Source organism: Camelus ferus, chromosome 5 (assembly GCF_009834535.1).
Source record: "Camelus ferus isolate YT-003-E chromosome 5, BCGSAC_Cfer_1.0, whole genome shotgun sequence".
Lineage (NCBI taxonomy): Eukaryota > Metazoa > Chordata > Mammalia > Artiodactyla > Camelidae > Camelus > Camelus ferus.
This window is the reverse complement of record NC_045700.1, coordinates 21,607,424-21,632,858: the sequence shown is the minus strand read 5'-3', so window position 1 is coordinate 21,632,858 and position 25,435 is coordinate 21,607,424. Positions and strand designations below refer to the sequence as shown.

Genomic DNA, 25,435 nt, shown 5'->3' with positions numbered 1-25,435 from the left:
TTTGAGGTCCTGTTAAGTCAAGCAATTGTTCAGTAATTATTTTTAGTTTTAAAGCATGTAAGAAGCTTATCAGTCTTTATTATTGATTTTTAATTTAATTCCATTGTGCTCAGAGCACGTGTTCATTATTAAATTGATTCTATGCTATCTCTTTAAAGTTACTTTTTGAACTAGAACATGACCATTTTGTTAAATGTTTCATGTGTGCTTAGGGAGAGTATGTTTTTTATTTTCATGGCACCAATTTCTATATATTTTCTTGTGGGTTGAGTTTTGTTCTAATCATATTTGTTACAAATTTTTCTATCAGTTTGGATTGTGATTAAAAATAACAGTATGATTATGAATTTATTAATTTCTCCATTTAATTATATCAAATTTGCTTTACATATACTTTGGCTTTTATTATTAGACATACATTTTAAGAGGTATATTTCATCTGTTGTTCATATTATCTTATAATAGTGTATCTTTTTATTTCTATGAAAGCTGTTTGCTTTGAAGTCTATTTTAGCTAATATTAATATTTCTGTATTAATAAATCAAGAAATAATTTATAACTCTTCACAAATAAAATTTTAGAACAAATGCATCACCAAAATGATTTATGTTGACGAGCATAACCATGTGGTTCTTGTGATGTCCTTTTACTTGTAGCAGAGGTAAATGTGGAATCCAGGTCTTCTGTTTTAAAATTCCTTTCTACTCAGTTGTAATAGACAAGTCAGTAATTTTTGGTTCAAGAGAACATACTTTCTCAAAGTATGAAAATAAAAGCAGTAAATGATCTCTTAAATATGAGTTCTCCTGAAGGGAAACCCTGTATTACTGTATTTGTCATGCTGAATTACCTTGTTCAACACATATGTCATGCCCAAACAATTCTTGTTTTATTTTTGAGTATTTTTTTCAAAGCTGTATATGATAATTCCTTCTATTGCAGCTTTAAATTTTTATTCATAAAATGATTAATTTTAATAGGAAAATGTATGCAAATGTTAAAAAAAATTAAGCCTATGCAGAATAAAGTAAAAATTAGTTTTTTCCCATTCATAAACCCAGTCACCAGTTCCCAGGTCAGATGTAATAGCATTCCCTCATTAATCTTGCTTTTTTTTTTTTTTTTTTTTAAAGTTAAAAGTTATGTTTTATTTGGCGGGAGGACTCGAGCCGGGATGACAGCCTCTCAGATCACTCTGAGGGAGTGCTCCTCATTAATCTTTCAATATGTATTCTGTGATTTACCTTCATATAGGTTTAGAAAAATATTTTATTTTTTAACTTAAATGGTAGCATAGTATGTGCATAGTTTACATCTTGCTGTTTTCAACTTATGAAATATTGGAAATTAATCCATATCAGCACTTGTGTATTAACCACATTTGTTTACATGGCTTCCTAATATTACACTGTATGACTGTATCATACATTATTCAGCCATCTATTGATGAACATTTATTGTTTAATCTTCTGCTACTACAAATAATATTGCAAAGGATTTCCATCCTCATTGGCAAATTTTCATATGTACAACTCAATCTTTATAGATTTGATCAAGGGGTATAGATGTATATTTAAACTTTTGATAGATGTTACCCAGTGGCTGTCCATGGAGGCAGTACTTCCATTATCAATATATCAGAGTGCCTTTTGTCTCCAATTTAATCAAGACAGTGTCTTATCAAATATTTTCATAATTTAAAAATCCATTTAGCATTTTAAGAGAGCAATTGAACACTTTTTCAAATTTCAAAGTTGTTTGTATTTTCCTTGATATGAATCTTTTTAATAACCTTTTTTTTTCATTTGAGTTGTTTTCCCTGTCAGTTTATAGGAGGTCATGTGTATTAAATAATTTAGTCCTTTATTGTAGATATTTCACCCAGTTTGCCATTTGTCTTTTGATATTTTTACATTATTTTTCTTCTATAATTTCTTTAATGTACATTAAGTACTATTATTTTCTTTAGGTCTTCTGTGATTTGTGTCAAATTCAGAAAGACTTTCCTCATTCTAGCATACTAAAAATAATTCTATGTTTCTTTAAGATTTTCATAGTTTCATTTATTACATCAAAAATTTTAAGCCATCTAGAAATTATTTTTTATCTTAAGTCAGGAAATTTTCCAGTTTAATTTTTTTTCCTGGTGCCCTAAAATTATTGTATTTTTCAGCCATATAGTCAGTTATGGATTGGTACCAAAGTATTTTTATTTAAGTAACAGTATATTTTAATATCTTCTGACTTAATCACTACTGTATATTTCCCCTAGAATTCTCCTGTTGATCCCCAGTTTTTTAACATAATCTTCAGAATTATCTTGTATTACCTTAAAGAATAGTATTTATAATTTTGTTGCATTATAGTAAATTTATAATTAATTTAGGTAAAAGCAAAATCTTTGGCGCATTTGTTTGATTGTTTCTATATAATTACACTATATACCTTTCCTTTTTGAAGTCATTAAATGTCTCCATATACTCTTTATTTCTTATAGTTTTATTCCCAAGTTCCTTATCTTTTTTCCTGTTGCTTTTCATTGTTGCTAATACACATTTTTTTTTATCATTTTGTCTTGTCAGTGGCTGTTATTTGTAAGAAGCTAGTGATTTTTGTCTAAAATTTTGTCTCCAACCATATTACTGAATTCTTTTTCTCTTCTGTCATAGTTTTGTCACTTGGTTTTCATAGATTTTCCAACTATACAATTTCTTAACTCATAAATAATGATAATTTTAGCTCCTCCATTCCACTTTTTACTTATTGTTCTCACTTGTCTATGTCAATTAGAACTTTCAGAACAAGATGAAAAAATAGTGGAAATCCTGATCTTTTGCCTTACTTTAGAGAGATTGGTTTCAGAGATTCCTCTTTAAACAAGATGCTAAATTTTAGGTTATGATTAGGTTATACACATATATTTATATATGTAAAAACAGTAGATAGTTTTGAAGAAACAGCCATTTGTTCTAATTTCTAAGAGTATTATCCAGAATGGATTTAAAACTTCATTGTATTTTATTTTTGTAATTATGAAGATAATTGATTTTCTTTTGATCTACCAACTTTATAAGTGATATTAGTAGATTTCTTAATATTAAGCTACTTTTATATTTGCAAATTAAGCCCCACTTGGCCATACTGATTTTTTTTTTTTCCTTTTTAAGTTGTTAGATTCTAGTTGCTACTATTTTAAGCAGAAATTTTTCATTAGCAGACAATCATATATGACATTAATGGCTTGTTTTTATTTTCGGTAATTTTTATTCAGTTTTTTTTTCCTTTTTTGATAAGGGGAAATTTAAAACTAGTTTTTAAAAGGTAAAATTCACTCTTTTTAGTGGGCAGTTCTGAAAGTTTTGATAACACATATACTCACATAAACACCACCACGAACAAAATCTAGAGCAGTACAACCATAACTAAAATTCCCCACCCTCTTTAGTAATCAGGCTCCCCCAATTCCTTGCCACTGGCATCCACTGATCTGTTTTCTATCTCTATTGTTTTGCCTTTTCCAGAATGTCAAAGAAATGGAATCATATAGTCTGTAGCCTTCAAACCTGGTTTTATTCACTTATCGTACTCCATGACTGTTTGATTCTTCATTCAGACCCTTCTCTTGGGTCTTTATGGGGCCGATGGCTTAGAGAAGTCCCTGAGATCAGGCTGTTACTCCCACCCTGCTCTTTCAAGAAGTGGTTGTGGGGTTTGTCCCTACCTCCTTTGAGAATTGTGCTCTACCAACATTTTTAAATTCTGTACATTTGCAGGCATCCTCTCTCAGAAACTTTCTGCACTTTGAATGTATTCATGAGCCCTTCCTCTAATACTATGGTATTTTGTTAACAGATGTCCTTAGGACATGGTCTCTCCCCAGCTCACCACTGCTTCTGTTTTTGAGGCTTTTTAAAATCTTCTCCTACAATACCACAAGTAGATTTAAACAACTACACAGACATGAACTGACAACACTAGGCTGAGAAATCTGTGACCTTAAATGAGAAGCTTTCCTCTCAGTTTGAAAACCTCTGGAAGTTTACAAACCCATCTTCCTGACTTTGATGTCACATCTACCTCTTGAGCCAACCTCAGTGGACAGGGATGATTATAACAGCTCACATTCGGAGGAAATGTATAGGCTTGGGATAAGAAAACCAATTTCCCTAAACAAACGCACAAAAGGGTGGCACTAACAGGGAAGCAGGAGAAATCCCTGTGAGCCTGGATCCCTCCCTCAAACTGTGTGTTCATCAAGCAGAATTCATGTCTAGCCTCTATTAGTATGTCCAAAAGTAACTGGTGTAAGACTTGATATATTTTCAAACTGATAACCTAATTTTAATAACTTTGGGGTATTAAAACATGATTTTTCCTAGGTACAAAAATATAAAACTTTAATCTCATATCTTTTTTCAAAGCTTCTCCTCTTTCTCCCCACTCACGTCTGGTCCAGGATTAAAAACTAGCTGGAGGAACAGTTGTAGACATGATTTTCTTGGGTTGTAGAGACAGCAGCCGTCTTCCCTCTTACGAGGAATTGTAAGCCCAGTAATCTCTTCATAGAAATTCTCTTTTGTTGGATTTCTCTCCTTCATGGATCTGTAGTCGTGTGATGGGCTGAGGGTGACCAACTCTTTAGCCAACTCTTAGCAAGTTCCTCTGGTGATGTTTCTGAGGTTTGGATTGCCAGCTAAAACTACATCATAACAGAAAATCTCCCATTTTGTATTGGAATTGCATCAGTTTTTGTGATTTTTTAAATCAGACTCAGGTGTGTAAAAATTCAAGGAATAAAAAGACATTGGTACCTTATTTTAATGAATACAAAGAAACCTGAGTTTTTCAAGTTTCTTTTAAATTTTAGATTAAAAGGCAGTCCTCCTTTAATGACAGAGAATTATATAATAAATTATACTTTTAAATAAATAGACTTTGACCTCACGCACTTTAATTTCACTTACTAAAGCATATAAATATTTTCATAAACCTATTCGAATAAATGTATTTTCAGATCCTTTTGAAGCATTCATCATCTTTTCTATTCGCCATGAGATCAGAAGGATTGACCTTCACAAAAGAGACTATAGTCTACTTGTTCCTGGATTGAGAAACACAATAGCACTTGATTTTCACTTCAATCAAAGTTTACTTTATTGGACAGATGTTGTAGAAGACAGAATATACCGGGGCAAGCTTTCTGAAAGTGGAGGTACTTGTATCACAATTGTGATTTAACGTTCGGTTTAATTTCTCACTGGAAAGTTCCAGATAAATACGCTGTAATCAGAAGGAATTTTGATTGATCTTTGGCCTTGGGTTCTTTATCTTCTCCCTCATGTATAGAAAACCAGGGATGTAAAGTGTATGTGTGGAGATATGTTGGGGGAGGGGAGTAGTGAAGGTCTGTGCTGTTTACACCATTTTCAAATTGTGAACTTGTTCATGCTTATTTGATGAAAAAATTAATTTAGAAGAAAAAAATGACTGTTGACTATATACTGGTAGTCATAATTTTGTGAGTTAAAATAACTTGTTTTTTATTTGGTTTTCATCTTTCAGCATAATTCAAAGAAATACTGAATTATTTCAAAAGCTACTAATATGAGCTAAATTTTTTTCCCGTAATTTGTCATCTCTTTTGTCCTTGTGGGCCTTTGTTAAGTAGCAAGGCTTTGAGATAAACACATGTAATAATTCTCTTGAAAATTTAGATCTGTGTAGCATTCCAATGGCCAGGTATTGCCAACAAAATCTAAATTCCTCTTTAAATCACCTTTGCCATTTTTGAAAAATGAAGTATTTGGACACACAATATAATTATGATGTGTGCATGTTTGTCTTATATCATAGTGCAATATACTGATTTCAGATTAAGGATTTACATCCATGACTTTAAATGGTTAACTGTTTTTTAAAAAAACACTGTTAAAATGTCTAACAAAAGCCTTATTGATGTCATAAATTATGAAGAGTCATCCTACTAGAAAAAGTGTTTTAAATATTTATTTTTTTTTAATTTCAAAAGAAATTAAGGAGTAGATACATAATATTGCTGGGTACTACCAAATTGATAATTTTTCTTTAGACCACACTATTGCTGTCTTCTTTCATTTGCGAGCGGGTTATTTCTTTCGGATCTCGTGGCTCGATCGTGGGGGTTGGGGAGGATTGTGTGATTTGGGGCTTGTCTTTGTTAAGGTTAAATGCAGTAACAGGTCTCATCAGTCATACTTCAGAAAAGAGTGGGTGCTGCCTCGCTACAATGCATGTTGCCCCAGGTGGACGTTTTCTTTTCATTCTACCCCTGAAGATTGTTTGAATTAAGTTACACTGAGTTTAATCAGCACATCATTATTATTTCCAAAATCCCTTGTTCTGCCTAAAAAGTCAGAAACAAGAAATAACTTTTTTTTGCAACCTAGACATTGTTATTCACCTCGGAGTTGTTTAAAAATTCTGCTACCTGTCACTGAGAGGACTTAAGAGATTAAAAAATCTCTGCTGTGAAAGATTAGCAATTCTACATTGGGGGCCTTCTTGTTTTCCTCTGTGCCAGGGAACACTTCTGCACTACATCTCTCAAAGTTAATGTAATAATAAATACTTAATGTTGCTGATAATTAGGACTTTTCCTTTGTGCTTAGCAGGTTCTTTGAGTTGGTACAAGCGTTGGTTTTCTTTTTTTTGTAGGGGTCAGTGCTATTGAAGTCATTGTGGAGCACGGCCTGGCTACCCCAGAAGGCCTGACAGTTGACTGGATAGCGGGCAACATCTACTGGATAGACAGCAACCTGGACCAAATTGAAGTGGCCAAACTAGATGGTTCCTTAAGAACTACACTAATAGCGGGAGCCATGGAACACCCCAGGGCCATCGCTTTGGACCCCAGATATGGGTAAAGAAGTTTGCCTTTCAGATTTACTTTGGCCTAGAAAATAATTTTTCAAGTTAATATTGAATTCAATTATCTCATAAGTTATGAGTCAAAGTGCTTAATTTGTGCATGTGTATATGTATGTACACGTGTGTGTGTATTTATATGTGTATGTATGTATGTGTTTATGTGTATATATGTACCAGCCTGTTTACATTGATTACCGTGAGTTTGGTTATCAGATTGCTTGCATAGGTACTTTTACAGGATATAATTTTTTTTCCTGAATGTAGGCCCTTTTGGTAGCTATTGTAACTCTTTGGAATGTAACTCTATTTGGAGGCATGAATTTAATGATTTTGTCTTTTTTTTTTTACCTGCCAAAGAGATGCTGTAATTGTTTCTAATGCTTGCAAATCATAGGACCAGTTTTAGGTCCAGTCACAGATGTCATCCACCCCACCCTTTATTTAAATTTGTGTGCGCTTGGAGTTAGTTTTAAAAGAAAATTAGAATAAGCTTGAAGGAGCCCAGTGGTGAGATGCTGACTGTTGGGACATTTGAAAGACAAGGCATGTGATTCTGGAAAACAGCATCAAATGTACAACTCAGATCACTACCCCCACTGTGTCCCTGTGCGCCTTTGTGGAAGAGTGGGAGAGAGACACTGGATTTGGAGCCAGAAAACGAGGGCTACAGTCCTCCACAGTCACTTAGCCCCTGGGGAAGCTACTCAAGTGTATTATCTTCCCTTGATTTCACTTCTCTCTTTTGTAAATCAAAGATAAGACTATCTTTATAATTAGGTTGCTTTGAGGAGATGGTAAAAGTGTGGAAGAGAATATATAACTCACCTACATGGGAATACTTTGTTATCACAGTTAGTTATTTATTTCCTTGGTAATGATTTTGTAAATCCGAAGTACTGTCAAATCTAAAGGGTGGTAGGAAGACAATCCTTTAGGCTCTATACCTTTAAGTAATACAGAGTCTAGGGGGACCTGTCCAAAAGGGGAGCCAGCCAGGAGGGAGTTTAATGAGATGCAGAGGAGAAAAGGGAGCCTGTGTGTAAGTCAGCTTCCTGGCCCACACTCTCTTGATTGTGCCCAAGACTCAGAAATCAATAGGCTGGGAAATGGGTTTGCTTTCCTTTTCCTCAATCAGATACAGGAATGAAAGGGGCGAGGCAGCTTGTCTTGACTAAGGTCCCAAACTGGCAACCCTCATTGATGTGTTTGCCTTACTTTCCACGGTGTTTTACATTTTTTTTGGATTACTGGCCAAAATTTAAAATACTGAGAGATTTTGCCTACAACTCTGGATTTCTGACTGCTTTCGAAAAAGAAGATCTAGCAGCAGCGGACAGAGCGGTAGCTGTATCGTTAAGTCTGGAGGTGTGTTCTCCAATTTACAGTTTACGCTTTGCCGATTTCACTCCAGACCTCCTGTAAAAATAGTTCATCAGGAAGAGATCAGCTTTGTTTAATGAGAAATTCCTTTTTTCAAACAGATGGTCCTCGAGGTGACAAGTAGATTGCCACTCCTGACCCCTTACTTCCCACAGAAGTCCACCATCAGCAGAGGTTTTACCCTCAATGTAACAACTACGGGTGTGAAATTTTCACCTCTTAGACTTGTCTAAGGTGTACCAGCACCTGATCTGCACACACACAAAAAAACTTTCTTTGTAAGGGAAAGTGATATTTCGGAGAAAGTTGTAGTTTTAGCAAGTATACCAACATGATAGGGGAACTATGAATGCTTCCCAAATTACAGATGGCACACAGGGAGAAAAAAACAAATAAACAGGACAGGTGTATGAACATTTTGAAAATAGTCTAATCAAATAAAGCAGTAGAGCTGGGAGCTGAAGTTTCATTTTTTTAAAGCTTTGAACTGACAACGCTTAGCATAAACCTATTTATCTCTGTTTGGGAAACATCCAACCTGAGAGAGGAAAAAACAGGAACTTTACAAAAGACACACAACCCACAAATGTTATTTAAATGAAAATATCAGACACTGTTTCAGTGATATAAGAGTATGTCCAGAAGTAAAATATTCTTTGAGAGTTGGACATTATATAGAAAGCCAGCCTCTGAGGAGGGAAAGCCTGATAATGCTTCTGAGAAAGTTGATGCCTTCCATTGCTAATTGCTACTACAGAAGTGTCAGGCTAATTAAGATAATTACAGTGCTAATAATTTTATTTAACGGGTAAAGAAATGAAACTTATAAAATTGTTTCTGGTGTAAATGACCAAAGTTTAAATGACAGTAATAATTCATTCATAATTTAAATTAAATTAAAAGTTTTACAGGCTTGGCTATCATTGTTATGACAGAACTTTTATTGTTAAACATTATTTTATAAAAGTTTGATATGATTCAGATATGAGATTCATTAAACTCCTTTATAGCCTAGTTGTAAATTTAAATTTAAAATGTAGCAGTTGGTGGGGAGGGTACAGCTAAGTGGTAGGGCATGCACAGGGTCCTGGGTTCAAATTCAAAATAAATAAATACCTAATGACCTCCCTCAAACAAATGAAACAAAACAAAACAAAAAATATAATTAAATAAATAAAAATTAAATGTAGCAATTAAATTTTAAAATAGAATGCAAATATTAGAATATTTTCAGGTTTATTGGGTATTTTGGTAAAAATTTCATAGACATTCTTAAACAAGTGTTTAAATACTTGTTTAAAAATGTCTATGAACTGGAACTTTCATAAAGTTGGCTGAGAGCATAGTAAAAATAACTGTCCCCTTATTTTTCAAATTATTCATGAAATACAAAAGGAAGCTGTGAATCAAAATTTTAGGAGTTCCAAAGGCATTTAAACTTCTTTTGAAAAATTTGATTCTAGGATAAACCCACTGGATAATTTTTCAAGAAATATAATTTGTGTAAATACTATTATCTTTCCTGCTAAATCCTAAGCTTTCTGATGGCAGAGTGGCTTCCAAATGTATGAAATCCTTCACTGCCCTTGATATATATAATTGTGCTCGGTATGTGCTTGTTAAACTAATTGATGCATACGTTAGACTTTTCGTTTACATGTAACTTACAGGAACTCAAGGATACACCTTAAAGAGTGAAGTGTACAGTAAAATATAGCTAATGGGTAATGCTTTAAACTTCTACAGTAAGGAATGAAAAGAAAAAGTTTGCAACCAGCCTCTTTGCTCCTGAGCACAGTGGAAGAAAAAAAAAGGCTGTAACACTAGCCCCATAAAACACATTTACATCACAAGTGTTTCCTAAAGCAATGAAGGTCTTTGTGACCTTTTTCACAAATGACAAAAAAGCAATGTTTTTAATTGGCTACTTTGCCTCCTCAACATACAATCCACAGGCTTTTGTTTTACATTATAAGACATCTTTGCTATCACGCACCTTTCCTTCAGTATTCTGGGTTTTGACCCACTGTCAAGTGACAAGTTTTTCCAAGATGGTAAATTGGGAATCTTAGGGAGGAGCCATTTTTCTTTCATTCCATTTTAAAGGAATACATTTATTGCTAAGGTGACCTGAAAGAGTGCATGAATCTCCCCTAAACATCAAGCTTATTATCAGGGAGTAACAAGCACCAGGGAGTTTAGAATCTACAGGGCACTTACGTCAGTTCTTAAACTTTTACTGCCTTGACTTTCGTTCAGCTGCACAGCGTGCTCCTGCACCATCGCTTGTGTTTAGTTTCCGTTTGTCATAATAAGTGGACTCTGCTACGGCAATTGCAGTTGGTGAAAGCAGAGAAAGTAATTGTGAAGATTAGTGAGACATCTAAATAAAATTTTAATTTTATCTGGGAGCGTTTTAAATGAAACTAATATAAACAGTGTTGGTTTTAGAAGACCTAGAGATTATAGATAAGTAACCTCTATTTTTTGCCAAGATGCTTTATTTTCTCCTTCTACAGCTTGACCTGACAGATGATAATAGCCCTTTCGTGCCCGTAATGGTACAGGTTGTTCGTGGTCCATTGACTCAGCTTAATCCCGATACAGACTAACCTGTGAATGCAGGAATTGTAGAATCAGTAGAGTGTAGTCGCTTTTGTAGCTGAACATTTCCATACATCCTATATAAAAGGATATTCAGTCTTTGAATACTTGAAGAAATAATGCAGTCATTGAAATGCTAATGCATTTTTAACCTTAAAAAGAAAGTAATAAGGGAAAAATGATTCTTTTAAAACACCATATTGTAAAGTATACAAAAGAGTGTCTGGAATTTTATGAAACAATGATCCTTGAAATCAGCTTTTTAAATTGATTGTAAACTGACTTATGGCAAGGTTAAGAACGTTTATAGGGGAACTAATTCTAGAAGAGTTTTTTTATAACAAGTGTTGGAAATTTCCCAAGCAAATTGATGAACGATTAGGAATATAGTGACCACTGCAGAAGAAGCAGCTTAACGCTGCTATGTTTAGTGAAGAAATGAAGGGAGCACTCATAGTTCCTCAGATTGTCCCACATGTTTCTATGGCTACTGTTTGAAAGGCCACAGTGCCTTTTTCTGGTAAACCTACATATAGAGAATGCAGAATTGCGGGGTCACTAACATGCATGTTGGAATTGCCACAACCACATAAGGCAGAACAAAGTAGAAAGTTAAAAGGAAGACTTCAATTCTCTATTTGTTACACAGGCACAGACAATGCTTCTGAAGCCTTCTGGTCATCAATCAGAGCGGGTCTAGGTGTAGCGATGGCTTATCCACAACACTCAGACTACCTGTGACTCTCATTCACTGTGTTTGTTTTCATGGATTACTTTTCCTAATCGTTTTCAAACTTGCCAATCTCTTTTCTTTACCTTGTTTGTCAAGATAACACCGTAAGTTTGATCGATGTTATTGCTTCTACTATAAATCTTAGTTTTTTAATATTAAATTTAAAGGGAAGCTGACAAATAACCTGGTGTCAGTGAAGAGATGTGTGTGTCCAAAGTTAAATTTGAAGTGAGACACATATTTCATTTCATATTCATTGTTTTCAAGAAATATATTCACCTACTAAACCAGTTAGCCTACCAGCTTTATATAAATTAAGCTTTGTTTTATTTTCTATTTAATTGGTAACAGATTATATATGAAATAACTTATAAGCAATATACGTTACTGATATTTCCATATAATCAGCATTTTCTCATACAGAATAATCCTATCTTTAAAATTGTCTTTTCAGAAAAAAGATTCCAAACAATAAGATTTAATAAATGTTTTCTGATACATTTTAAAAATTGTCTGTTTATTTAATTTTGAGTTAGTTACATTTTAAAATTTTTGTTATAGAAATTTTTGAATACACAAAATAGAAGAAATTGTAAAATAAACTCCCTCATATCTGTCACCCAGCTTCACCCATTATCAATACATTGTCCTCTGACCTATTAATGTTCATCTTTAGCCTTCCCCAGCAGTTTATTTTTTCAAATGCTTGGAGGTTAAACAATAAATAATTTAGATTTTTTTTGTGTGGATATGTTCCCACCTTCAGAGCTGTGGAAACTCCTACAGCTGCCCATGAAACAAAAACCTTGTTTTGTTTTTTTTTTAAATATAAACTCATTTTTTTGAGAGCTACTGTGTGAGATAAACCTATCCTTATGACCTACTCTTCTGAAATTTTTTCTCATGGTTTTGTTTCATGCTTACTTTAAAAAAAAATGAATGTACCTTCATCTACGTGCTATTATAACATTTAAACATTGACATTAATATTAATTCTCATTTTCTCTTTCCCTTCCTTGCCTCTACCCCACCTGTCTGTCTCTGTCTCTCTCCCCATTTCGTTAATAGTTTGGAACAACTTTGAAATTTTGCCTTGAAAAAATATTCTCTGTGAATATACATGTGGATGCTTGTGCAAACACCAGTGCTTTCTATGTGCTGGACATTGTGTGCTAAATTGGTTACATCCGTTACCTCATCAAATACTCGTGACCAGTGTTACTGTTATAGTTTCCATTTACAGATGAGCAAATGGAGTCTGAGATTAAGTATGCCGCAGCCAGCGACAGATCTCAAACTTGACTCCAAGCTTGTCTGACACAAAAATATATACGTTGCCACTATTCAACACTGACACAATTATTTAATGACATTTTGAATGTCTAGTGATTAAGTTGGGTGGGAACCCAAACTCATAAAGAAGGTCAATGTGGGGTCTGGGGAATAGCTCAGTGGCGGAGTGCAAGGCATGCATGGGGTCCTGGGTTCAATCTCCAGTACCTCCATTAAAAAAAAGTTTAAAATAAATTTAAAAAAAGATCAGTATCTTCCTTCCCTGTTTACCACAGACTTTTAATACATATACTTACTACATTTATTGTATAATGTTTTATATTGTCTTCTAATCATTTCATATTTGTAATTCCTATATCCTATAAGAGATGATATACTTCTCAAAAATTGAAGTCATGATGCTTAGTTTATATCATTATACATATCCTTAAATAGATAGAATTTTTTTAAAAAAGGAGAAAGTTAGAATTGTGTTTTGATTTTGTTCCAGAGGATTGTTTCATTTTTCCAAGATAATCCACTAAATTCATATATCTAAGGATCATTCAAAATAATAGAAGGATTGAAAAATAGCAAAACTATATACAATTATAATGAAAACAAAGTTTTTTTTTTTTTACCAATAACTTTACTCTTTCTCACCAAACTGTTGTCAGAGCTAATAAAAGGAAAATTTATTGGATTGCCACCGTCCCTCCATTTCTCTGCATTCTCCCTTCCCAAATCTCTACACTACCCACTGGCTTGGTTCTACTACCAAGGTAGAAAAAGAGTTTACCGATTTATCGACTACCAACCATGTTCTTACTCCCACGCCAAATGCTCTACCTTTGTTATTTTATTTATAGACGTGACATTAAAGAGTTAGATGTTAAAATCATGAGAATGGAAGTTAAGCTATCCAGTTTCCCAGCTCCATCTGCCACTCGCTAGCTGTGTACCCTGGTCAGGCATTTAACTTCTCTAAGCTTGTTTTCTCATCTGTGAAACATGGATAACTTTAGCCATGGCCTCATGGTGGATTAAATGATATAATCTATATAAAGCATTGAAAGTAGCATTTAGCATATAGTAAACACTCAAAAAAATTAGCTAGTGTTAATGATTGTGAAATTGTTACGTGTGTGTATATATATGTATGTATAAAATGTGTATTATATATACTATAGAAACACACATCAGCAGTTTAGCCCACTGTCAATTAAACATAAACTGTCCATTACCTGAGAGCCTTAGAAATCAAATGCACTACATGAAACATTTGGTAGCTATTGTGTGAAACTGTTATACACAATTAATTTGTCAAGTTATAAATAGTATTTAATTTAAAAACTACGTTTTAACAATTACATGCTTGTATATATCAGTGTATGATTTCCTTCTCTTTTCCTACTACATCCTCTTTCATAAGATCTGTCCTGTTCATGTAAATTTAAATATCATCTCTGTACAGATGACTTTCAAATTCATGTCTCTAGCTCTGCCGCCTTCTCAGAACTTCCCCCTGGCATACCACTCAGCTTCCTGGAAATCTCCTTTTTGATGTCTGAAATCTAAAGATCAAAAAATCCAAAACTAAACTTTCCATTGCTGTCCACACACAACCACACTCAATTCCCAGCTCTTAAAATCTCTTCCTCTTCCGTTTTTCCCATTCCACTTAACGCAGTCCCTGCACACCCTCTTCCTGTCCTGCCTCTGAGTACACCAAAACAAGAAACCGACAGTCTCCCATGATTCTGTTCTCTGCCTCATTCCCTACATCCAGCTATCCCCGGCAGTTAGTTCTACCTCCGCAATGTTCCTTGAATCCATTCACTTCTACCATTCACTGCTACTGCTGCCATCATATGCCAGACCACTACCGTCTTCACCCGTCCTTTAAAAAAAGCACCTCATATGTGCATACAACTGCCTTGCTGTGATCCATTTACATATGATACTGTGTTCCTCCCCTGCTTAAATCTGCTGCTTGGAATAAAATCCCAAATAACTGCTTTATCCTATAAGATCCATAAGATCAGCCTCTTCAACTTCACCTCCTTCCCTTTTCCTCCTCCCTCACCACGTCAGATACACTGGCCTTATTTCTATTCCTCAAGTCACCCACTTTCTTTCCCCTGTCAGGGCCTTTGTATCTGCCATTTATTTGGTATGTCGTGTTCTTTATACTGTTCTCATCTTTTAGAGGAGTGTAAGTATCACCCCCTTAAAGTGCTTTTTTTCCCCAATCACCTTCTCTAAGTAGATCACTCACCTACTATTTCTCTCTCATAACAAAATTATTCTTCAACATATTTCAGAAGCTATAATTATACATTCATGTGGTGATTTAGTCTGTCTCCTCCACTCTGAGCCCCACGAAGGGAGATAATGCATCTGTTTCTCTTGTGATTATGTACCTAGCCAGCACCTAGGATGTAGTAGGCACTCAATAAATACTCATGACATGAATGACTGAAAAAATAGCATTATTTCTTTTTCTTCAGAATTCTCTTCTGGACAGATTGGGATGCCAATTTTCCTCGCATTGAATCTGCCTCTATGAGTGGTGCTGGGAGAAAAACCATCTACAAAGACATGAAAACGGGGGCTTGGCCTAATGGACTTACTGTGGACCACTTTGAAAAAAGGATAGTTTGGACAGATGCCAGGTTTAAAAAATGATTTTTTTCCCCTCTATTTTCTGTTACCTCCATTAGGTAATATTTAAAAAATCAAAATGTGTTCTAACATTCATGCATCAACACACATTGAAATTGATGGCGATTTTTGTTTGTTTTTCTTATGATGGCTTTTTTTTTTAAACCTTTCTGCAAATATGATATAGATCCATCAAAATATTTTTATTCAGTTTTTCCCTGACATTTATCTAAATGATATAATCACATCACTGGACTATCTGAATGTGTTTTGATGTCCTGCTGATGTATGTACTTTTCTGTAGGTCAGATGCCATTTACTCAGCCCTCTATGATGGAACGGGCATGATAGAAATCATCCGGGGTCATGAGTACCTTTCTCATCCCTTTGCTGTGTCTCTGTATGGGAGTGATGTCTATTGGACGGACTGGAGGACCAACACATTGTCAAAAGCCAATAAGTGGACAGGGCAGAATGTCAGTGTGATTCAGAAAACCAGCGCACAGCCATTTGACCTTCAGATATACCATCCCAGTCGTCAACCGCAGGGTAAGTGCTCGTTATAAACGAATCACCAGAAACTGTGGAAACTAGGTTCACTTTAATCATATAATACTTAAACTGTAAAGTAACTTCTATAAGTTAATAGTTATTAATATTTTATGTGTTGTATGATGGAAGTGGTTCTAGCCTTTATTTTAATTAGCTTAGGATTTTTTTCTTTCTGTTTTTATTTCTTTTACATAGAAATAGAGAAATCACAAATTAAAGGATTTACACTAAGTCTTCAAAATTTTAGTCACTGCTATTGCATCAAAAAAGACAACTGTGGGAATTTGCAAAAGGTCTTTGGATTTGGAACCTGTTACCTAAATATGATGAGTAACTTAGAGGAAGACACCAAGCACACACTGATATTAGCCCCCAAGTGGTCACTGTGTGGTATATTGGAAGGAGAGGGAACGGTGCGTGATAAAGGATAAACCATTTGCTTTGAGCTTTTCCGTTTTAAGAGAATTCAGTTCACGTGGACAGGGGTGCTACCTATCCCCGTGCTTTCCACAGTTGGTCAGCAGTCATCTCTACCTTGGTTTTGTGATTTCATTCCCTCCACTCAGTCCTTGTCAAATGCTCTTAATTCTTAGCCTCACATGTCTTTGTCTTTTCTTTCTTTTCTGGGATACCATAACTGTTAGCTATAACATTGGCTCATTCTTTTATACCTCTTGCCTGACTCTTCTCCATCACAGCATATGTCATCATCTATGGAAATCTCATTCCAATGCAAATGATGCTCCCTTTACCATTAGCATATTTTTATTGAGACATGATACCCAAATGACAGATTTTTTCCTTCAGAGAATACGTTTTCTCCTTTTCTCCCTCTTTCAGTGTAGAGGGAGCAGATCTGCCACTTCACTGGCGTTTCTGGTCTTTCTGGACCATACTTCAAGCCTTATTTTAAATTCATGTTATACTGTCCTTTCTGAGACTTGACTAAAAATACTCACCTCTGTGGTTGAAAAATTCTATCCTTTGTCTTTCTTCCATACTTGGCTTTCATTTTCCCTTGATACTATTTCTCCTACCAGCATTTCCTCATCTGTAAAATATTTTGTGCCCTCTCTCTGACTTAGTCTGATTGAATCTAGTTCTCTTCCCAGATACTCTCAATTTCTCAGTTTCAATTTTCTCGTATAATTGATTCTTCTTTGTCACATGGGAGTTTCTATACATCCTAAACTGTGTGAGAAATCTCTTTAATCCTTTCCTCTTACCCTTAGCTCCTTTATTCTTTCTATTACAAAACTTTTGCAAAGCATGAGGACATTCAAGGGATAAAATATAGCTTAGTCATTTTTGTGCCTAAAAGACATTCAGTAAATATGCTGGTTTTAACTAAGTTGAAATAAGACAAGAAATCATGATTCTGATCAGAATGTGCCACTAGTTAAAAGATACTCTTCTCTAAAAACTTCCTCCAGCATGGAGAAATATCTAGTCACATAGGCTGTATGCAGATAAACACTTATGGGATTCGTTTTAATTTTTATAAATGCAAAAGTATGTACATATATCTTTTTGTATCCCAGATTGTTTGGTCTTTTGTAGGAACTCTAGTTTTTATGTTTTGAGTAATTTTAATGAATTGGACCATGAAAAATGGCCTGGGTCTGTGGATTATATCATTTCCCTCTCCCAAAATAGAATCAGTGTATTTTATTGATTCATGACTAATTGATATGGCCACAATTATATGACTCCTAGAGGATTCATAGAATGGGGAGAAACGTGGTGATTTCAAGCTTTCCTGACATTTTCACATAGAAAGGAAGTGAGACAAACTATGTAATTCATTGGTTGAGAGGAGATTTTCTTGACATCTTTACCTAACTCAAAAGATGATTTCTATGTGACTTCCCCACTTTGCATAAAATAAGGAAGCTTTTACTGTGAGGCTAATGTAACATATTTTCCCAGAATTCAGGACAGCTCCTCTACTCTTTATATACTTCTAAAGAATGTCACCTATGACAAGAATGTGCTATTTCCTAAATGAAATTCAGTCAGTTTCCAACTGTGAGAACGATCAGAGAATATTCTTCCTTTCCCCGTTATAAAGATCACTGAGCATGTACAATCATTATCCATCCTGTTTATCTGCTTCTGTGAATTAACGCAGAAGAAAAAAAAAAAAAAAGACATGTATTGACTATTTTATTACCAAGTTCCGAATTACAGTGAAAATGGTGACAAAGGTTCAGCATTAACAGAAGTGTAATAGTAATAGCCCCCTATTTTCTGGTGAATAATAATGTGAGGTTTATAAAAAATAATAGGTTTTAAAAATACATGATATTCAGTGCTATAAAATTGAAATATGTTTTACAAATTAAAGAAATAAAGATTAGAAATATTTGACATTATGTAATCCTCCAAGTAGGAAATTAATAAAAGTTTTAACACCAGTTTTCTTAAAATAAGTTTCCAGTTTGGTTATTGGACACTTAGGTAGAACTTTTTAAAAAGAAAATCAATTTTAGATTTTTTTGGCACCTAAGGTTGTTATATGGAATTAAGAAGAAACTAATCAAAGCTTAAACATAAACAATATAAAGGAGCAATAGTGGGTATTTTAAATCTAATTTAAAAAAAAATTTTTTTGTAGTACAAGGGAGCTGAACTTAGAGTTAAGGGCATGGTCTTGGAGCCAGGCTGCCTGGGTTCCAATCCCATCCCTGAAATTTATTAATTGTATGATGTTGGGCAGTTTATTTAAGCTTTCTGTGCCTCAGTTCCGCCATCTGTAAACTAGAAATAATAGGATCTACATCCATGTATCTAGTAGACATGAGTTTGTCATTTAATATAAGCATATCAAACAGGACTTACTATGTGAAAAGTTCCTACAACAGTGTCTCATACATAATCAGTGCTGTGTGTTATTTATACACATAAGTAAAATGGTAAGAAGTAACAGTTGCAATCATATAATTTTCTTAGCCCCCTTTTGTTGAAATTTTGGTTATATTACTTTTTAAGTCATTTTTGAACCCTTTTTCTAACAGGTAAATTATTTGTAATGACCTTAGCATTATACTTTTCTAATCATACTGGTTTTTTAATTAAAAAATACTAGTAAAAATGTGAATTGCAACTCTGAAGGAGAGCAGTATTGTGGCGCTCTCAAAAGAACTCAGATGTAGTCAGAGAAGTAGACACCACATCTGTTCTTTCCACACTCAGGTTACTTCACTCCTCACACACACAGTGCACAGTGTAAAAGTTGTGGTTGTAGTAGTTAAAGGCATGTTTAAAAGTTTATTTAACATTATAAAATAATATTTGCTCATTACAAATAAGTTATAGGATGCAGAAAAACGGAATAAAAAAATTTATACCTACGTTTCCAGCTCCCAGAGCAACAAGCATTTCTATGTTGTTTCTTTTAGTTGTTTCAAGAGATGTTTAATAACACAATGTGTGTGTGTGTGTGTGTGTGTGTGTGTGTGTGTATATATCACAACTTCTGTATCCATTCATCTGTCAGTAGACACTTAGGCTGTTTCCCTATCTTTGCTGTTGTCAGTTATGCTGTAATGAACATAGGAATGCATATATCTTTTCAAGTTAGTCTTTTCATTTAGATAAACACCCAGAAGTAAAATTGCTGGATCATATGGTAGTTCTAATTTTAATTTTTTGAGGAACCTCCCTAATATTTTCCATAGTGATTGCTCCAATTAACATGTCCACCAGCAGTACATAAGGGCTCCCTTTTGTCCACATACTCACCAACACCTGTAATTTCCTGTCTTTTTGGTAATAGCCATTCTGACAGGTGTGAGGTGTTATCTCTTTGTGGTTTTGATTGGCATTTCCTTGGCAGTGATCGTCACATGCCTGCTGGCTATCTGTATGTCTCCCTTGGGAAAAAAATCTCTTTTCAGGTCTTCTGTCCATTTTTCAATTGGATTTTTTTAAAATATTAAGTTGTATGAGTTTTTAGCATATTTTGGATATTAACCCCTTTTTAGATTTATGATTTACAGATACATTCTCCCATTTCGTGGGTTGCCTTTTCATTTTGTTGATGGTTTTCTTTGCTGTTTAGAAGCTTTTGAGTTTGATATAGTCCCATTTGTTAATTTTTGCTCTTGTTGCCTTTATTTTTTGGTGCCAGATCCAAATATTTCTAATTAGAAATGACAGGATTTATGTATTAGCCATGTAGTTACGATGTTAAAGTGAAGAGGATATTGAGGAGGGGAGAGAGCAGAGATGAAGCAGATGGTTTGGGCATACAGCACCTCCTGTGCCAAAGCAGCAGAGCAGGTGGTATAGAGTAAGGTAGGAAGGGCACAAAGTCATAGTCTTATTGTGACAGCAGCCACAGGAACTGAGGGCAAAAATCTGAACATAAAATACTGGGAGATTCATGACTAGAATTTTACAGGCAGTGTACTATAGTTTTCCACTGGTTAGAATAATCACATTTTATCTCAGTATGTTTTGGAAGATAATATATTCACCCTATTCCATTAATTGGACTAATAACTGTGGGCACTTTAACCTAAATTCTCTATTTTCTATATATGGTGTGTATTGGCAATTTATGGCATGTCGTTGATACTTAATGGCCATTTACTGAACAAATGCGTAAGAGAATGTCATTTCCTTTAACACAGAAGTTACATAAAGAGATTTGTTACTTTTATAATAAGCAAGAACATCAAAATTGTAGGTTTCCCATTAAGGTTAAAATGAATAATTTACATTGATGTAGCCATCTAGTCTAAATATATTTTTATTTATAAAGCACAGTTATTAATTGAATAAATTTTGAGTATATAAAAAAAACAGCAACAACATCATAAAGGTTCTGTGATAAACCTTTTTTGAGCTATATGTTAGTTTTTGTTTGGATAATGAGATCTGGGCTTGCATGATTAAGCATTGATAAAAATGGTTTCATCATCATGACTTTGTAATAATAAGGAAGGCATGCACTTATATCATGTTTTATTTAGTGTTTTACGGTATTAGTCTCAATCTGCACAAAGATGTGCAGGAAAAAGTCTTTTCCTGAGAGGCTTTTTCACTCAAAGCCACATACCAATGACAAATCTTTACATAATTCAGATTTTACCCTCTCCACACTCATGGCTAACCCCATAAGAACTATCTTACAGCACTTAGAGCATGTATAGTTACTGAATACTTTACTAATTCTGCCTTATTTACACAACTAGACTACAAAATATTTGAGTAAAGGAGTGTCATTTATTTATTTGTGTTAACTGTAGAGTCTAGCTAAGCCCTTTAAAGGACAGTGTTAATAGTTATAATATCATCTAATTCTCATAATTCCATGAGGATGATCATTAGCAACACAGATAAGAAACTAAGGCAGAGAAATGCTAAGTAATTTGCTCAAGGTCTTATAGTCAGAGAATGACTGCCCAGTAATCTAACCTCAGGGAGAGTGAGCCCAGAGCTCTTGCCTGAAACACTGTGCTCTACAGGTAGTCGACCCTCAGTGTGTGTTTATTGGGATTCTCCTTGGAATTGTTGTATCATTTCTCCAAATGACTGTACAGAGCCAACTTTTATTGACACAGTCACATGGAACAAACTAATTTTTTCCTTTTAGGAGTTTATAGTCTAGAAGGAAAACAGACAAAATAAATAAGTAGGCTCAATATATTACTATTATGGATGGGTTTTGAACATAAGAGTATGGTAAATATTTTAAAAGGTAGCAGCATGTGATCTTAAAAAGTCCTTGGGCTTAGCCTACTTCGGTTCATTCCTCTTTCACTCACTAACCTTGTTATCTGAGGAAGATGAATTAACTTCTGGGTTCTTATTTCCTCATTTGCGGGGTGGAACAGTTAGAGATACAGAGGGAATAAATGGAAAATAAGATTTGGTTGGAATCAAACTATGGTGGGACCTAAACGGTCCCCTTACAAAGAAACGTCTATTTTTATCCTCTAGGATGAGAGTTTCTAACTACGTCAAGTTAAATATGCATCAAAATTACTGGAGGAATCATTAAACCATAAATTTCTGGGCTCTACCCAAGATTTTCTGTTTCAGTAAGTCTAGGGTGTGACTTGAGTTGTTGCATTTTTAACAAGTTCCCCACGTGCTGCTGCTGCTGCCTTAAGAGCCATTGTTCTAAAGGAAGGACAAAACCATTAAAACTGTTTGGTCAAGGGAGTCAGAAGAGCAGATGTGGGTGCTAAAACTTGACTTCATCCGTGCAAGGGATTGACTGGAGACAGACAGACATTCTGCGGCTCATCTTTCCAGTGCAGATGCCCTTGGTGGGATGCCCGACTTGGAGCTTGGACCTCAAGCTCCTCGTGGGGTATCTGTACAGCTGTGCTAGCCCTCCCAGTTGTGGACCTCTGCACTGAGGGTGTAGCTTCTGACTAGATTGTCTCTATCCTTTCTACCTATCTCAGTGTGGTCTTTTATTAATGTACTTCATTGTAGAAAATCTGTTTTACTAGTCTCTTCAGGTCCTTCTCAGAGACAGTTATTCTTTCTGTAGGTGTAGTTTTGATGAATCCATGGGAGGAGCTGAGCTCAGGATTTTGCTAATCTGACATTTTAATTCATACTTCCCAAAGATCTTCTTAATCACAACTTCAGTTGTTTTGGTTTTGATTTTTTAATTTTCTTTCATATTTCTTTATCTTCTCCGCTTGGAATCTCTTCTTGAAATAACACTCAGCACATTTTCTAGCACATTGTAATAAATAAATTATTTAATTTTTGGAACGTTTACTTTTTCTATCAATTTTTATCTCACTCTCACTTGCCCATTATGTTACGACTTTATAAAGAGGATTTCAGGCTGCTTCTATTCTCAAAGAATAGTTTTAACATTGAAATGATTTAAATGCCTCCAATTGCCTCAGGAAAATATTTCTATAGAAAATGAAATTTGTCTTGACAACATTTGTAAGAGAATTGGCTGATTCTGTTTTGCAAAAAAAAAAAAGGAAGAAAGGATTATAGACTTTAAGAATAGTAGTGCTATTATTGCTCCTTTAGGAGGGGAAATATCACTTATGAAACTTGAAGAATGAGGGATTCCATTTGGAGATATTAAAATATTCAACTCCAAGGAACATTTTTCATATAAGTAATAAACAGTTTTAAGGAAAGAAGTAATACTCTTAAAATTATGTTTCAGTGTGGTGGAGGTGAGTCTCAGATCTTTTCAGGTTGTTTAAATTGTTCACTTCCACAGTTTATCATGTCAAGATTTAACTACTGACTGTCATATAAAGCAAATTCTCTCCCTCTCAATCTCTGGATCTCTCCATCTCTTGATCTATCTATATATATGTATATACATATATATGCCTTTCATTCTGCATATTCTAAATCTGTTAAAAAATACTGTTTTCTGCACTATTTTATACTATCTCTTTATTTCATATATTTATATACTATCAGTATATTTTTTTTAACTTAAAATCACCTTAGCTTAAAATACTAATATTTCTAAGAATGGCAAGCTGGTATGAAACAGTTAAATCAAGGTGCTTTTACCTTTGTCTGTAGTTCATATTGGCAGCTTTGAAGGGATGAGAATTCTGACTGAGGTGAAGCAAAAGGCAGGTGATAGCAAAGCAAGGGGGAATTTTTGAGATTTTAGTAAACTTATGAAGCTTCCGTGAAATGCTTAGAACCATGTGCAATACTGAGAGCCAGTAAGAGAGACAAAATGAGCAGTGAAGAGGAGAAATTAGAGTTGAAAAATGCCGAAGATATGTTGCTACCTCATTCCAGCTATTGATATAAAAAAAATCACAGTGGAACTCGCTTTCTACTCTTATACCTCCTTCCTGTAACATATTGTCTTCTGCTCCCAGGACCAGTTGTATAGACTAGCACCTAATTTAGTTTCTCAATAAATCTTTCTGTATTATCTTCAAACCATATTATGAATTAAAGGGTTTGGTTGGTTCACCTAAAAAACTTAATTGCCATTTTAGCATTATTTCTTTGGCAAAATGTAATACAGATATCAAATAACTAAAATGTAAATAAATTTATATGCAAGTAGTAAGTTTAGCTGCATTATGAAATGCTGTTTTTAAAATACGGTATAATAAACTTTACCTTGGAGCAGTGGAAAAGATTAGTAAGAGAGGAATTACAAAATTCCTTTTTGGTACTGGTTGTTTGATGTACTTGTCTCAGTCATACAAACCTAAGTGATTTAGAGCTCTTTATTCAGATCCATTAAGATGCAGAATCCATTGTTCTACTCCAGGATCAGAACTTCTCAACCTCTATACATTTCACATTTTGGGCCAGATAATTCTTAATTGGGGTAGGGGGGCTCTCTTTTGCCTTGTAGGAAGTGTATTAGCATCCTTGGCCTCTGTCCACTAAGATGCTAGTAGTACCCCCAGTTCTGTCATTCAGAAATGTCTCCCAAATGTCCTCTGGAGGGCAAAATCCCCCCCTCACCATCACTACCATTGGTTGTGAACCACTGTCTTAGATTAAAAGTTTTTGTGATTATTAAATCATTGTAAAAATAGCAACTTTTCTAATGCAAATGCTTCTTTTTTCACATTATGTATCAAGTGAAATCAAGCAAGTCAGAAAGACATGTCACCTCTTTAGAATATCTAAAAGTTAATTGGTACTTTAGGATGCACTTCACCAGTAAATATAATATGATATCAAAAGTTTGAGTTCACTTCTTTACAGAGAACAGTGCACAAATAAATGGAAATAGTACTTGTGGCTTTAAAATTTTTTCTCTTTGAAATACAGGAATCTGTGGAGGATCAGATAAGATTTTTAGACTTTTTTTTCTACTTCATAAAAATATAGTATGAAATTAATCTATAAATTATAATTTGATGAAAGTAATTCCTGCATACCTAGTATTGCTGGAGTCTGGTAAAACTAAAGCCATAAGAACATCTTTTACTTGCACACATTTTGTTATATGTTTTTATTTTAAATCAGGAATTCATTCTATTTCTTCAACATCAAATGTTAAAATTATAATTTGAAGATATTTGTCAAAGAGAACATAAGATTTGGGATTAGTGTTTAATTGTAAGATCCTTCTGACAGTTTTTCTCAAAATATCAAATTTTTTTCTAAAAGAAAAATTATAAATAGATACATTGTTTTCTTATATTCATGATTATTTTTGTACCAATAAAGTTCATTAATAGGATGAATATTAATTACTATCAAAAAGGCCTACAGAGTGCAGAGAAAAATCTTCTTATCTAATACATTGGATCCTGACAATTTTCTGCTTTGAGCTTAGTTTTATTAGGTAAATAAATATGATACATATTTTATATTGCATCAGCATTTAC

At 34.2% G+C, this 25,435-nt stretch overlaps 1 protein-coding gene across 2 annotated transcripts in view; it reads left to right on the top strand.

Annotated features, from left to right (window-relative positions):
- The window catches only part of LRP1B (LDL receptor related protein 1B), a 1,593,459-nt gene that overhangs the window by 1,024,108 nt on the left and 543,916 nt on the right, over window positions 1-25,435 (top strand). For both annotated transcript variants that reach the window (XM_032479383.1, XM_032479382.1), the window contains exons 24-27: window positions 5,016-5,213; window positions 6,695-6,899; window positions 15,407-15,571; window positions 15,865-16,109. In XM_032479383.1, the coding sequence (XP_032335274.1) occupies window positions 5,016-5,213; window positions 6,695-6,899; window positions 15,407-15,571; window positions 15,865-16,109 (813 nt within the window). The remainder of the gene's footprint in view (window positions 1-5,015; window positions 5,214-6,694; window positions 6,900-15,406; window positions 15,572-15,864; window positions 16,110-25,435) is intronic.